General features: G+C 47.1%; 1 protein-coding gene across 1 annotated transcript in view; it reads left to right on the plus strand.

Moving 5' to 3' along the window:
- Positions 1–15000, plus strand: part of btbd11b (BTB (POZ) domain containing 11b) — a 165057-nt gene that overhangs the window by 93196 nt on the left and 56861 nt on the right. The window contains exon 2 of the mRNA XM_063197373.1: positions 3107–3262. Within this exon, the coding sequence (XP_063053443.1) occupies positions 3107–3262 (156 nt within the window). The remainder of the gene's footprint in view (positions 1–3106; positions 3263–15000) is intronic.

Here is a 15000-nt window from a genome sequence, read left to right on the forward strand (position 1 = left end):
GACCTGATGGGTGGCCCATAATCAATTCCCAACGCCAAATGTGTTCTGGTGTCCTTCTCTATGCAAACATTATGTCATCCTATGTCCCTGCAAGAGCTTGTTTGCCATTGGCTGATCATGCTGTCATCAGGGGAGCAATGTTTGATTGGCTGAGGTGAGTTGGTTAATGGAATCTGTGAAAGATGCTTTGTATCAAAATAATCAGTGCACTCACAACCATTGTTATGCAAGTAAAGTTAATAAAGGTAAAAAAGATGCACAAGCATTCAGCGGCATTCAGGAAACACCCTCCTCCCCTACGGCTTCTGCACATTAAGGACAGAGGTGGTGAGTGCCAGTAGCCATTACTGTAATTCCTTGACATGCAAGTGACGTTGAAGCTGAGCTGGACTTTGAACATTACATCTATAGAGAAAAAGCCCAGCAGAGGCTCTACTTTGTAAGGATGCTTAGGAAGGCTAGACTAAACTACCGCCCTCTCACCCAGGCCTACAGAGAACGAGTAGAGAGCATCCTCACCACAGGTATCACTGTCTGGTATGGCAAAACCACACAGGCTGAAAGGAAGTCTCTGCGCAAAGAATAATCCAGGCTGCAGAGAGGATTATAGGCACAACACTTCCCTTTAACACTTCCCTCTGTGGACTCTATGTATGAGCAGCACAGCCAGAAGAGAACAGAGAGAATCATCAAAGACCCACTCCATCCAGCTAACTCTCTGCTCAGACACAAGCACTGCACATACTACAGTACAACCTGAGACACAGTAGAGTGGACAGAAGTTCTACTAAAAAAAGCAAGGCTTTTTAATAGCTTCTTCCCCTCTACAGTCAGGCTGATGGCAAAACAGAACAATTGACGAACGTAATGGATTTTTCTACTTGGATCACTTTTTTGAAGGTCTTTTGTGTTTTTCTATTTATTGACTCAGAGGGCCTGCACAAGTGTTCCTATGTGCCTGGACTATTAGTTCACGCACAAATGGAAACTTTGACTTTGACTTTGACGTCATTGTAATCTTGGCAAGTCTTAGTCCCGTCCTGGTGGCACCGAATGGTCGTTTTCAGAAGAATGGAGGACATTCTGCTTTGTTCTTGACTGGTTGAGTTGCTGGCATTTAGAAGTGTGCATGCAAGCAGTCACCAATAAGAGCAGCCGTAATTTCAGATTTAAGGCCATTAAGCAGCTGATTGGCTGTGGTCGAGGGTGTTAGGTGAAGGGCTTTCAGCTGCAGCAGGAGTGAAGTGGACATTAACTTTGGAAAATATGACACACTGTGAACTTTTACCAGCCACTCAGCGGTGAATTATTACTTCTGAATTTATTTCTTACATACTGTATTTTTACTGGCTGCAGGCTGGTGCAGAATCTCATCCCAGGGTATGATGCTCAGGTTGGCCTCAGGCAGTCGTGCCCTTCTCCAGAGGGGTGCCTGGCTGAGGGGGCTGGAAGTAGGCTGGGTGAGCGGACTAGACTGGCGGGGTGTCTGTGTCAGGTCTGAAGGCTGTATTGCCTGCAGTAGGAGAGGGACTCGGAGTCTGACGCAGTGTCTGGAGAAGGCAGTCTGATCGAGAGGGCTGAGAAGTGTACCTGCAGTGGGAGCACACAAACACGGTGGAAAATGTGGGGGTGAAACTTTTAAGAGGCGGCCAGTGCAAAAAATAAATGGTCGACATTTACCAGGCTCTCAACCGTGTGAATTATTATTGTACTAGAATTTATATAGACCTACTTGCATACTTTTGCAGGTAGTGTATTTGGCCGGCGGCTGGTGTGAATTTCCATGCCAGAGCAAGGAGGCTGTGTGGACTGGGGCAGCTGTGGGTCTCTGGTGGGGTGTCTTGGTGAGGGCACCGGAGGCTGGCAGGAAGGCAGTGGGGTAGTGGGGGTATCTGGGTAAGGGGAGAGGAGAGTGGTGGGGGGAGAATGGTGTGGAGTGGTAGAGGAGGGAAGAAGAGGTTTGAGGTGTGTGGGTAAGCAATAGGAGAGTCTGGGTAAAACATGAGTGTGGTGTGGAGTGGTAGAGGAGGGAAGAACTAAAGCCACCTGGCACGGCATGGCACAGCATAGCTAATACAGCACAGCACACCACAGCATAGTGCAGCACAGCATAACAGACTGTAGGAGAAGACAGGCGAGGACAGCACAGCACAGCACAGCACAACTCAGCACAACACAACACAGCACAGCAAAACACAACACAGCACCACACAGAAACAGCAAAGCCTACGGAGGGGTCAGGCGAGGACAGCACAGCACAGCACACAACAGCTCAGCACAGCACAGCCCAGCATGGCGTGCAGTACAGGAGGGGACAGGCGAGGCGGGCGTCACAGTACAGCTCAGCACAGCACAGCCCAGCATGGCGTGCAGTACAGGAGGGGACAGGCGAGGCGGGCGTCACAGTACAGCACAACACAGCACAACTCAGGGGTGCATTTCTCAAAACCGAAGTTGCTTACTACATTAGCTACTTCGTTGTTTTCAATGCATTTTCCCATTGGCAACTACCGAAGTTGCTAACAGGCTAACAACTTCTCTTTTGAGAAATTCACCCCCGCACAGCATGGCGTGCAGTACAGGCGAGGTGGCACAGCGCAGTACAGCTCAGCACAGCACATCTCACCCCAGCCCAGCATGGCGTGCAGTGCAGGAGGGGACAGGCGAGGACAGACAGCTGCAGTGCTGCTGGCCTGTCAGTACTTCACCACAGCACTGCTGACACCAGCCTGTTCTCCTCATTTCTGTGAAATCAGCTGTATTTGCATCACATCGCATTTGTCTGTCTTGACTGACTCTCTCTCCCCATCTCTCTCTCTCCATTTCCCCGTCCCTTGCTCTCTCTCTCTTTCTCTCTCTCCTTATGTCCCCCTCTATTTTTACCCATCTCTCTCTTACCCCCACCCCCTTTTCTCTCTCTCTCTCTCTCTCTCTCTCTCTCTCTCTCTCTCTCTCTCTCTCTCTCTCTCTCTCTCTCTCTCTCTCTCTCTCTCTCTGCCCCCCCATCTCACCACCCCCTGGTTCTCTCTCTCTCTCTCTCTCTCTCTCTCTCTCTCGCTCTCGCTCTCCCTCTCTCTGCATCCATATCTTCCCCTCCCTCCTGCAGGAGTGCTCAGTCTGCCGGACAGCTTGAACCTGCACAGGGACCAGCAGCGGTCTGGGAAGGGCGGGAGTGGAGAGGGACACTCCTTCAGCCAATCAGAGCTGCGCACCATCGAGCAATCACTCCTCGCCACCCGCGTTGGCAGCATCGCAGAACTCAGTGAGTCCTTTACTTTTCCCTCTCTCCGTCTGTCAGTCAGTCTGTCTGTCTCTCTCTTGCTCTTGTGCTCGCACTCTCTTTCAGTGAGTGTTTTTACTCCCTTGGCCTATGCCTTTCTGTCTTTCTTTCTCTTTCTCTTGCTCAGTTTTGTTATTTTCATATCCTTTGTTTCTCTCTCACACTTTTTCGCCCTGACTGTTATTTCCATCAGTTCTATATGTGATGTGTGTTAAAAGGTTGTGGGACAGCTGCATTATGGAGTTAATGCATTAAGGAGGTGTTGTGGAGAGGTGTGAGTCAGGCCTGTGTGTGTGTGTGTGTGTGTGTGTGTGTGTGTGTGTGTGTGTGTGCGTGTGTGTGTGTGCGTGTGTGCGTGTGTGCGTGTGTGCGCGTGCGCGCGCGTGTGTGTGTGGGTAGGTGCATGTGTGTGTGTAAGTGTGTGTGTGCCCATGCTTGTGTGTCTGGTGTGTGTGTTTGTGTGTGTGTGAGTGTGTGTGTGTGTGTGTCCATGCGTGTGTGTGTGTGTGTGTGTGTGTGTGTGTGTGTGTGTGTGCATGCGTGTGTGTGTGTGTGTGTGTGTGTTGAACATGCGATTTTAATGAGGCAATGAGACATTTGTGTGCATTGTGTGCCTTGTAGGCTTAGCCATATGTCTGTGTGCAGCGGGCCTCTGTGAATGTGTGTGTACTGTATATGCATGCGTGCGAGTGTGTGTGTGTGTGTGTGTGTGTATGTGTGTGTGTGTCGTGTGTCTGTATGTGCGCATGTGTGTCCGTGTCTGTGTCTGTGCAAGTGTTAATGATGTAGTCAAGACCAGTTAGTCTGAGATGACATTACCAAGATCAGAGTTTATCAAGACCAAGACCAAGACGTAGATCAAGACCAAGGCAGAGCAGTCGAGACCAAGCCCCAGTTGGCCAAAGAAGGAAAATCAATACAATTGGAGAGATATAAGAAGATTTGTTACTGATAAAATAGTCTGCATGTCAGGTAGAGTTTTACATCTTATTAAAGGATTTATCCGGAGTTGGAACAAGTTTGCCTCATTTTTGCATGTTTGGGATGAAATACAGTCACTCTAGAGCAAAATCAAAGCAAAAGGATGCATTTTGAGAAAGTTTGATATATCACGTTAGCCTCGTTAGCCATATCAGCTAAGCAATATGATAGAATGGGGGCATCATATCTCGGCGGTTACACAGATTTAAAAAACACAACATTTTAAAGTCTTGCACAACTCAAAACGGCATGACACGTACCTCGTAATATGTTGGGGGTATCCACATACAAACCGTAGTGTCCCAAGCCCTTCATGTATTCTTGAAAGGTCTGCAGAATGTGTTTTGTGACGCCATCTATGTGATTTTGTTGTGAAACTTGCCTTCCATGAGGGCCTACAGCAACCTGTGGTCTAGGGGCCCCGGCCCTCCTTAATCCGGGCCTGTGCTGTTCATTTCAGCATAAGAAGCAGCAGCACTAGCAGCATATGCTGTGGCAACCCGACATGACCAAGCACGTCTGTCTACAGTACTCTGTGCATAGCTGCAGAACTCAGTCTGCTTCATTAAACATTCAACAAGCTAAGGAGAGTGCTGAATCGAGGCCTACTACGATGATTACAGAGATCTGGCTATGTTTGATGATTGCTGTAATTAAAACAGCGGTGAATTGGGGGCACTTTTTTGCATGGCCATGCAATTCGTTTTTGCCGTGTAAGCCCTGCACAGTTTGCTGTGTGCCTCTGATGATGTGAGAGGTACAGCAAAAAACAGTATGTTGGAAAACTTTTCTTGTAGATCATTTTGTAGATCGTTATTGAGGTTAGATTCACATCTGACTAAAAAAAGGGCACTTTCAGGATAGTGACTTGTCTAGTGTGTGTGTGTGTGTGTGTGTGTGTGTGTGTGTGTGTGTGTGCGTGTGTGTGTGTGTGTGTGTGTGTGTGTGTGTGTGTGTGTGTGTGTGTGTGTGTGTGTGTGTGTGTGTGTGTGTGTGTGTGTGTGTGTGTGTGTGTGTGTGTGTGTGTGTGTGCAACAAATTGAGTCCACATGGAGTGAAAATTCTGACGAGGGAGATGTTTGGTATATGTGAGTCGAGAGTTTATCCCAGGACATATATATTGTGAGTTTATCCCGGGACATGCCCACTGTACTGACTGAACCAGGACTGGACTGCGATTGAAAAAAAAAATAGTCCAGGCATTTTTTTACATACCAGCTCATCATAAACCCCCTGTTATAATATGTTAGTATGTGTAATATATACAATGTGCCACTGTATATTAAAAATACAATCATGAGCCACCCCATTGGGTGGGTGTTGGCTTAGGAGCAGGGGCGTAGCAGCAAATTGTCAGCCCTATGTACAATCAGTTGCAATGGAACTTTAAATCTACTTAAATCGGACTGTGTGTGGGCCCCTCATGCCACTGGTGACTCAGTCACACTTTATCCCACTGCACCACACACCTGCTGGGGGGTATGCTAAGAAGCTGGTTTACCTGTAGTAGTAAACCAGGTTAAGTTAACCTTGTGGTAAAAGCAAATCATCTAATATAAGAGCCTGTAGTCCTCATTCTCTTAACTAAATGATGCCTGCATGTATGTCTATTAGCAGGGTTACCACTTCATGTAGGTTAGCTATGCCTGGTTTATCACTTAACCATGTTCTTAAGCCAGGCTCAAACTACACAACTATCGGCCTGATTCTCGGCTGAAAACCCCCAACGACAATCGGTGGAACGTTGCCCCCCAGGACCATTGCAAGCGATTGTCAGGCAAGATTTCCTTGTTGTGTAGGACTCTAAATAGAACGTCGGCATTGTGTCTGTGTTTACGATCAGGGATAAGATGGACAGTTTCGATTATCCTCTAGTGTAGAAGTTATTAGTTCTTAGCCGGCCCTGTATGCCTGATATCAAGTCCTGGCCTGTACCGAGCCAATCTGCTGTGTGCATCCTGCACAGAGACACAGGGAGAGCTACATTAACTCTTGGATTAGCATATGTCTTCATAGCTGCTGCTTGAACTAACAGTTCTGGAGGGGTGCAGCTAGCAAGTTCAGCCAAGCATATTAAACATTAAGGAGAAGGATGGAGAGAGAGAGAGAGAGAGAGAGAGAGAGAGAGAGAGAGAGAGAGAGAGAGAGAGAGAGAGAGAGAGAGAGAGAGAGGAGAGAAGAGAGAGAGAGAGAGAGAGAGAGAGAGAGAGAGAGAGAGAGAGAGAGAGAGAGAGAGAGAGAGAGTCTTCAGATTCTTGCACATCTCTGCTTCAGCTCCAAGATGATGATACAAGTCCTACCAGATGCCGCAGTGTGTTCTGCTCTCCCATCTGGCTCCCACTGTAGAGACTATAAAGATCTATCTGTCTCTCGCTGCACTAGCCATGTATACAGATCTATCTGTCTCTCTGCAGCCTGTATACAGATCTGTCTTTCTCTCTGCAGCCTGTACACAGATCTGTCTCTCTATCTGCAGCCTGTATACAGATCTGTCTTTCTCTCTGCAGCCTGTATACAGCTCTGTCTCTCTATCTGCAGCCTGCTACAGATCTGTCTGTCTCTCTGCACTGCAGCCTGTATACAGATCCGCCTGTCTGTCTGCAGCCTGTATACAGATCTGTCTGTCTCTCTCTCTGCAGCCTGTATACAGATCTGTCTGTCTCTCTCTGCAGCCTGTATACAGATCTGTCTGTCTCTCGCTGCACTAGCCATGTATACAGATCGGTCTGTATCTCTCTGCAGCCTATAAAATGCAGATCTGTCTGTCTGTCTGTCTCTCTGCAGCCTATATACAGATCTGTCTGTCTGTCTCCCACTGTAGACTACAGATCAGTATGTTTCTCTGCAGCCTGTACGATACATACTGGATGACTTGTGTCACTGATGCCAGGGCCACTGACAGCTTTGACCGTACCCGGATAAAATTATCTGAAAGGGCCTCGCCTCTTAATGAACAACCCCCCAACCCACCACCACCCACATCCCCTCTGCCTGGGCCTGGGATACCTGACCCGTTTGCCCCCCGAGCCTGACTGTAGCCTGTGCAAACTAAGTATGCTAGATGGTTGACCTCAGGGGTATGCATACAGTTCTATTTGTACAGTATTACTGCATAGCCTGCATACATGGATGCTAGACATTACAACTGTCTCACTGAGTACATATAGAGGCTTGATTTGTCAAATGGTAGCCTCTGCACATGCTAAAGCTGTCTCTCTATATCAGGGCTATTCAAATGGCGGCCCTGGGGCCAGATGCGGCCCTTGGACACTAAGGTTCTAGCCCCCACAAGCATCTTCAAATACAGAATCGTTATTTGGAATTTAGAGATAAAAGTATGGGCTCCGTTATCATGCTGAAACGGGACACAGGACGTTAAAATGCAGGAAATTACATCTAAGAAATGCAAAATTTTCTGGGGGAGGACCCCTAGACGCTCCACTTCTATGAAATCTCCTATTTTTTTTTCATTGACAGTCAGCAACCATAATACATACGTATAGTTCGGCCCCTTTGCTGGGAGGACTTTGAAAAAATGGCCCTCGTTGAAATATAATTGAATACCCCTGCTCTATATGTACATACAGTATAGACTTATGATTTGTGTTACTGTAGCCTGTGCATGGATGCTAGACGGTAGATCTGTCACATTGTTTGCTGTATGTACAGTACATGGAGGCTAGATTATTGATGGGACTGCAAATGTAAACCTGCCTGAGGCTACCGTAAGTCTGGTGCAGTGCATCAAATGGCAACATTTGTGCTTAAAATTGGCCCCTCACGATAAATTAATGAAAATATATTGGCAAATGTAAATAACAATTATGATCCCTTTTGGAGCCAGCTTTTCTATGATTTGTGATTTTGTTCTTGCACTGCCCTTCACGTTGAGTGTCTTGCTGAACCACTTGTGTATTTTCATTATGCGTTTGTTGTTTTTCCGGTTAAATTTGCCCAAGGTAATGAAAAGTGAGTAAATAAGCATCTGTTTGAGTGTAAATGTGAGAGTGACTTTGTGAGTGGTAATGTCCCCAGTTGCAAGCTGCTTTGGGAACATAAAAGCACATTGATTGGCTGCAAGTAGGCTATGCAGTGTGGATAATGCACCCATATACATACAGTATACCGCCACTCTTGCTATGACAGATAAGCTGTGTGCCTGAAAAAATGATTCGCTGCCTGACGCTGATCTATTCACCCCTGATTATCGGATTAGTGTGTCTCTCTTTCCATCTTATGCTCTGTGCCTCTTGCTGCATTTGGTTTTTGGCTGGCTGGTTGTGTTAAGATTTTTGTATTTTTAGATTTGTAAAATGATTAAGGAGCGGAATCCTCTGTGTCGTGCAAAACCAGGGTGCGGAAACATCTGCTACTACTGATGTTTTGCTGATCAGGAAGTGTCATGTAGAGGGAGAGTGGTCATGAAAGTAAAAGCAATTGATTTTAGCCTGTAATTCAATATGTCTTACAACAGTACAACATGGGCTATATATGCAGTATATGACGCCAATCAGCAGTGTAATTCTATATATGTCGTCCATGTATTCCACATACATCACATTGCATGACCCAGAGCCATATAGCGTATGGCTCTGGCATGACCATTCAAAAATCAACCACAGGAAATGAGCTAATGAGGAAATGACCTCCTATTGGACTCAGCCATCATCCAGCTACAAGCCACCATACTGTATAGGAGACAGGGGGTCACATGGAAAAATGTGCAGATACATTTTTGAACGTTTTATTCCAAATGTGACAGTAAAATATAGTATATGGTCAATAACATATATTGTCTTATATGAAACACACAGGTCCTATAATGAGAAATACTGTATATACTGTAAGTGCAACTATATAATCAACTAAATAATTAAGGCACTGACAGCTTGTAAGCGACTTGTAAGTGTTTTTAGTGTGGGGTATGGGGTATTTCAAGTCTGTGTGGTGTGCACAGACACACAGCAAGCAAGTGGCAGCAACTCTCTTAGGCACGCAGGAATGTTATAATGATTGTGTGATTGTACACGCACACGCACACGCACACGCACACACACACACACACACACACACACACACACACACACACACACACACACACACACACACACACACACACACACACACACACACACACACACAGCTTCTCTCCACCGAAGGACAGAGTGAGCAGTCAGCAGTATTGCAGGCAGACAGGCAGGATGGGTGGTGTGTGCAGCGCTTTTCTCCCGAAATACCTCCGTGACTTGCGGCTCACATATCAGCCTTGTTTCTCCGGCTGCCTGCCTTTATTCATGTCTGCCTGCCTGCTTGTTTGCCTGCCTGCCTGGCTATGTATTCTGCCTATGTATGCCTACACACAGGGCCGCTGACAGCTTTTTCTGGGCCCAGGACAAAGTCATCTGAAAGGGCCCCTTATCCAATGCATACAATTTAATGGGGACCCAATTCTGGGCCCCCGATCCCCCTGGGCCCGGGACAACATACCCGTTTGTCCCCCCCTGTCGGCTTCCCTGCCTACAAAGGGTGCTAAATTAACAGCTGCCAACCAGCCAAATGCTGGTGAAAATTCAGCATGTAGAAAAGACCAATTTAGTAGCTTTGGGCCTACCTATATATTCCTATGCATTTATGTCTGCTTGTTGGTCTCTCTGCCTGCCTCCCTGCTTGCCTGTTTCCCTTTCTCTGCATTTCTGTATTCCTGCCTCTCTCTCCACCTGCATCTCTCTGCACCATTACAACTCTCTGCCATTCTTCTTGCCTTTATCCAGCCTGTCTGCCTGTCTTCTTGCCTGTATTCCATCCAGCCTGTCTACTTGCCTGCCTGTCTGCCTACTAGCCCATCTACGAGCCTGCCTACTTGCCTGCCTGTCTGCCTACCAGCCTGCCTGTCTATCAGCCTGCCTGTCTCTCAGCCTGTCTGTCTATCCGCCTGCCTGTCTCTCAGCCTGCCTGTCTATCAGCCTGCCTGTCTATCAGCCTGTCTGTCTATCAGCCTGCCTGTCTATCAGCCTGTCTGTCTATCTGTCTGTCTGTCTGTCTATCCGTCTGTCTATCAGCCTGCCTGTCTGTCTACCAGCCTGGCTGCCTGTCTGTCTACCTGCCTGTCTACCTGTCTGCCTGTCTGTCTACCTGTCTGTCTACCTGCCTGTCTATCAGCCTGCCTGTCTGTCTACCAGCCTGCCTGTCTATCAGCCTGCCTGTCTGTCTACCAGCCTGGCTGCCTGTCTGCCAATTATGAGTGCTGCTGTTTTTCCCCTCTCCGCGTGTCCCCTGCGCGTGTCCCCATAGCACCTCTGATGGAGGCGGTGGCCAACCCTCCCTCTCTGACTTAAGCAGAGGAGACAGACGCATACAAATACACAACGGAATATGCATACAGCACAAGTGCACGCACAAACCGTGATACATATGCACGTGCATGCACAAACTGTGATACATACAGCACAAGTGCATGCACAAACTGTGATACATACAGCACAAGTACACACACAAACTGTGATACATATGGCCATGCATAGTCGCACACTCATTTAGCACATGCTGTAACACATCAGGCAACACACACACACGCACGCATGCACACGGGTACACAAAAACACACAAACACACCGAGTTAAATATACAGTATAGAGAAATGCACAGAGAGAGAGAGAGAGAGAGAGAGAGAGAGAGAGAGAGAGAGAGAGAGAGAGAGAGAGAGAGAGAGAGAGAGAGAGAGAGAGAAATGCAAGGTCAGGAGGGAGGGAGGGAAGCTGAGCGTGAGTTACTGTAGGGGATGAAGTCAGTCACAGAGGAGCACTCATCTCATTTATCTAGCCATTACAGATGGGAGCTCTCTCTCTCTCTCTCTCTCTCTCTCTCTCTCTCTCTCTCTCTCTCTCTCTCTCCATTACAGATGGGAGCGCTCTCTCTCTCTCTCTCTCCCTCTCTCTCTCTCTCTCGCTCTCTCTCTACTCTCCTCTCTCTCTTCCATTACAGATGGGAGCTCTCTCTCTCCTGCTCTCTCTATCCCTCCCTCTCCTCTCTCTCTCTCTCTCTATCCCTCGCATTACAGATGGGAGATTACAGATGGGCGCTCTCTCTCTCTCTCTCTCCATTACAGATGGGAGCGCTCTCTCTCTCTCTCTCTCTCTCTCTCTCTCTCTCTCTCTCTCTCTCTCCCTCTCTCTCTCTCTCTCGCTCTCTGGCTCTGGGGCAGCTTATTTGGCAGTTTTACTCAGAGAGCTCATTTGTATTTGCGTGCCATTGTTTGACGTTCCCCCCTCTTCTTCGTTTGTGCCATAATTGCAAAGTTAAGTAGTGAATCAGAGTGGGACTGGGATTGCTTTTCGCTCTGTGTGTGTGTGTGTGTGTATGTGCTTGAGTACGTGTGTGTGTGTGTGTGTGTGTGTGTGTGTGTGTGTGTGTGTGTGTGTGTCGTGTGTTTGTGCTGTGTGTGTGTTGTGGTGTGTGTGTTTGTGTGTGCTTGCGTACGTGTGTGTGTGTGTGTGTGAGTGCGTGCGTGTGTGTGTGTGTGTGTGTGTGTGTGTGTTTGTGCGTGTGTGTGTGTGTGTGTGCGTGTGTTTGTGCGTGCGTGCGTACGTGTGTGTGTGTGTTTGTGCGTGTGTGCGTGCGCGCATGTGTGTATGTGTGTTTGTGTGTTCGTGTGTGTGCGCAAGCGTGTGCGTGTGTGTTTGTGTGTGTGTGTGTGCTTGCGTGCGTGCGTGCGTGTGTGTGTGTTTGTGCCACGCAGCAGAGCATGTTTAAATTGAATGCATTATCCTGCTAGGATGCTCCCTAGCTGAGCTCTGGGATAAACTTAAATGGAAGGATGTTAAATTGTAATTGCAGCTATATTAGGGCGTTCAGTGTGTGTGTATACGAATTTTTCTCTGCCTTGGGGAGTAGGGTGGTGGGATGTTGGTTGATTTAAAATCATCCCAATTTTGCCCCGAAAGCAGGTGCATACCTCAGCCACTTTGCCGTAGACTTTTAAAACCAGCCTATTGTGCAGTGTGCCAAATGTTAATATTTAACTATATTTAACTGTAATTTTACTATATATTATTAGTGTGATATATTTAGTGCTTCTGTTTTTAAGTCTGAGGTACAGTCACTGTGTATTTTGGCACGAAGCCAACTTTTTTTTAAAGTATCTTTAACATCATTAAGCATCCACTTTCTTGTAGATAGCCTACCTGAGTAAACATGGGCACGGAGCCCATCCATGGAAGGCCACATTAGGGCATTGCTCCACAACTCCCCCTAAAAGGTCAATTTTAAGTGGATCAGAAGACAGGTGCATTCTGTAAAAGAAGGATTTTTTATATTAGATTTTGGACATTTTAACCTTTATTTAGATTGGACAGCTGAGGACGGAGATGAAAAATGAGAGAGAGAGAGAGAGAGAGAGAGAGAGAGAGAGAGAGAGAGAGAGATGAGGGAGCGGAGGAGGGAGAGAGGAGAGACGAGATAGAGAGAGAGAGAGAGAGAGAGAGAGAGAGAGAGTAGGACTGGGACATGACACAGGCCAGACAGACTCCAACCCGGGACCCCATGCTCAGGGAACACAGCACCCCCAAAGAGGCATTTTAAACTACAACACTAGAGTACCGTACAGTAAGACGTAGTTAGTCTGCGTAAGAATGTGTGCCTCTCCAGTGTGCTGTAGTCCCCTGTGACAGATTATGGATCATCAGGTCACTGAGTGCCACTTCTGGGCCTTCCCTAAAAGATAATAGCTTTATGCTACTATATGTTGTGCCATGGGACAACCGTGGCATAGTGGTTAGGGAGTTGGTATTTCAATCTGAGGGTTGTAGGTTTGAATCCTACCTGACCTTTTTCCCTACACCTCCATCCATGGCTGAAGTGCCCTTGAGCAAGACACCTAGTCCCACATTGCTCCAGGGACTGTAACCAGTATCCTGAAAAATTACACCTGTAAGTTGCTGAGGTGTGTAATGTAATGTCATGTTATGCTCCCTGGCTATGTCCGAGATTGCACTCCAAGTGCCACTCCAAATGCAAGTGCGACACACATTTATCATAACGGTCTTGTATACAGTATATGCTCTCTGTAGTGGAACGCTCTGGTTTTAACCATAGTGTGGTATTGCTCTTTTTTCAGAGCATCAGATTGAATTAATAAACACACCCATAGTCTTCTGGGCCTTCTGAAGTCCACAGAAATAAAAATAAAAACTAATAATAATAAAAAAAAAACACTCAGACACCCCTTCCTCACTTTAGCCGTGCCATAGGTGGGGCCCATGAGGTCGTCTTATCTGGCCCTCTATATAGCCTAGTTTTAATGTTATGCAGTTTCACATGAAATTTGACATGTTTTATGGAGAAATCTTAGAAATCACATTTGCAATACAACTAAGTTATATTATTCACAGGACCTAGTGAAGGTGGTGTCTGTTGTCAAGGTGGCCGTGTTTAATGTAGGCCTAAAAAGTGCATGGGGAAATCCTGTTTTGTGTTCAAAGTATGGCCCTTGGAGGACTTAATAGAATTCTATGTGGCCCTTCGAATGAAAGAGGTTCCTCACCCCTGTAGCCGGTTGGGTTGTGTCTTATCTGAATTCCTTTGCTGTCCCAGCATGCTTTTACTCATATTTTAGCGTTTACTGTGTTTAGCTGCGGCAAAGCAGGCTGCGGTATGAATGAATATTTGATGCGTTTTCGAAGAGCCCTCTTTATCATTGCCTCCTTGTTATGCTTCATTCATCTCTCCCTCCCTCTCTCCCTCTCTCTCTGTCTCTGTCTGTCTCTCTGTCTCCCTCTCTCCCTCTCTCTCTCTCTCTGTCTCTGTCTCTGTCTGTCTCTCTCTCTCTCTCTCTCTCTCTCTCTCTCTCTGAGTGTGTCTCTCTCCGTCTCTTTCTCTCTCTGATTTTCTCTGTCTGTGATTTTTTCTTTCCCCCTCTCACTCTCGCTTTCGCTCTTTATACGCATGACTGTATTCTGTAAGATAGCCCAAGTGAAGCTAATTTATTCAGATAATATCGTATTCCATTTTGCACTGCTATAGAAAAAAGTTTAGGACTTTTCGCTTTCCCCCCTGCAACAACAATAAAAAGTCTCTCCCATTCTCTGAACTCCGGATCCGGCTGTTGCATCTTTCATTTCGTCTTTGTCGGGAGGGCTCACTTTCTTCCCAAAGGCCCTCCCCTGCCAGTCACCACTGCTGAGAGTGGCTCTGGTTGACAGAGAGGGGAGGAGAGAGAGAGAGAGAGAGAGAGAGAGAGAGAGAGAGAGAGAGAGAGAGAGAGAGAGAGAGAAAGAAAGAGAGAGGGGAAAGGGGAGAGAGGGAGAGAGAGAGAGGGGGAGAGAGAGAGAGAGAGAGAGAGAGAGAGAGAGAGAGAGAGAGAGAGAGAGAGAGAGAGAGAGAGAGATGAACCACAGTGGGACATCCACACTGCTTCACACACATACAGTACAAACACACACACAGTGCAGTGCACAGAGAGAGAATGAGAGAGAGGGGGTGTTTGTATTTCCTTGCCAAAGTGCTGGAGGTGTGTTTGTCTCATTTTCTACCCCCTTAAAGTTCCTCTCCTCTACACACTCCCTTCAAAGGCATCTGAAGATCGAGTGAGAATGTGAGCACCCTTTTCCGACAGTTGTTTTCCCCATGCACACTTGCAAGGATGTGCACGCGCACGCACGCACGCACACACACACTCCATTCAGTAAATGCAGGCGTACGCACACGCACACCCACACACACACACAAACACACACACAGACACA

The sequence above is a fragment of the Engraulis encrasicolus genome, chromosome 4 (genome assembly GCF_034702125.1).
Source record: "Engraulis encrasicolus isolate BLACKSEA-1 chromosome 4, IST_EnEncr_1.0, whole genome shotgun sequence".
Lineage (NCBI taxonomy): Eukaryota > Metazoa > Chordata > Actinopteri > Clupeiformes > Engraulidae > Engraulis > Engraulis encrasicolus.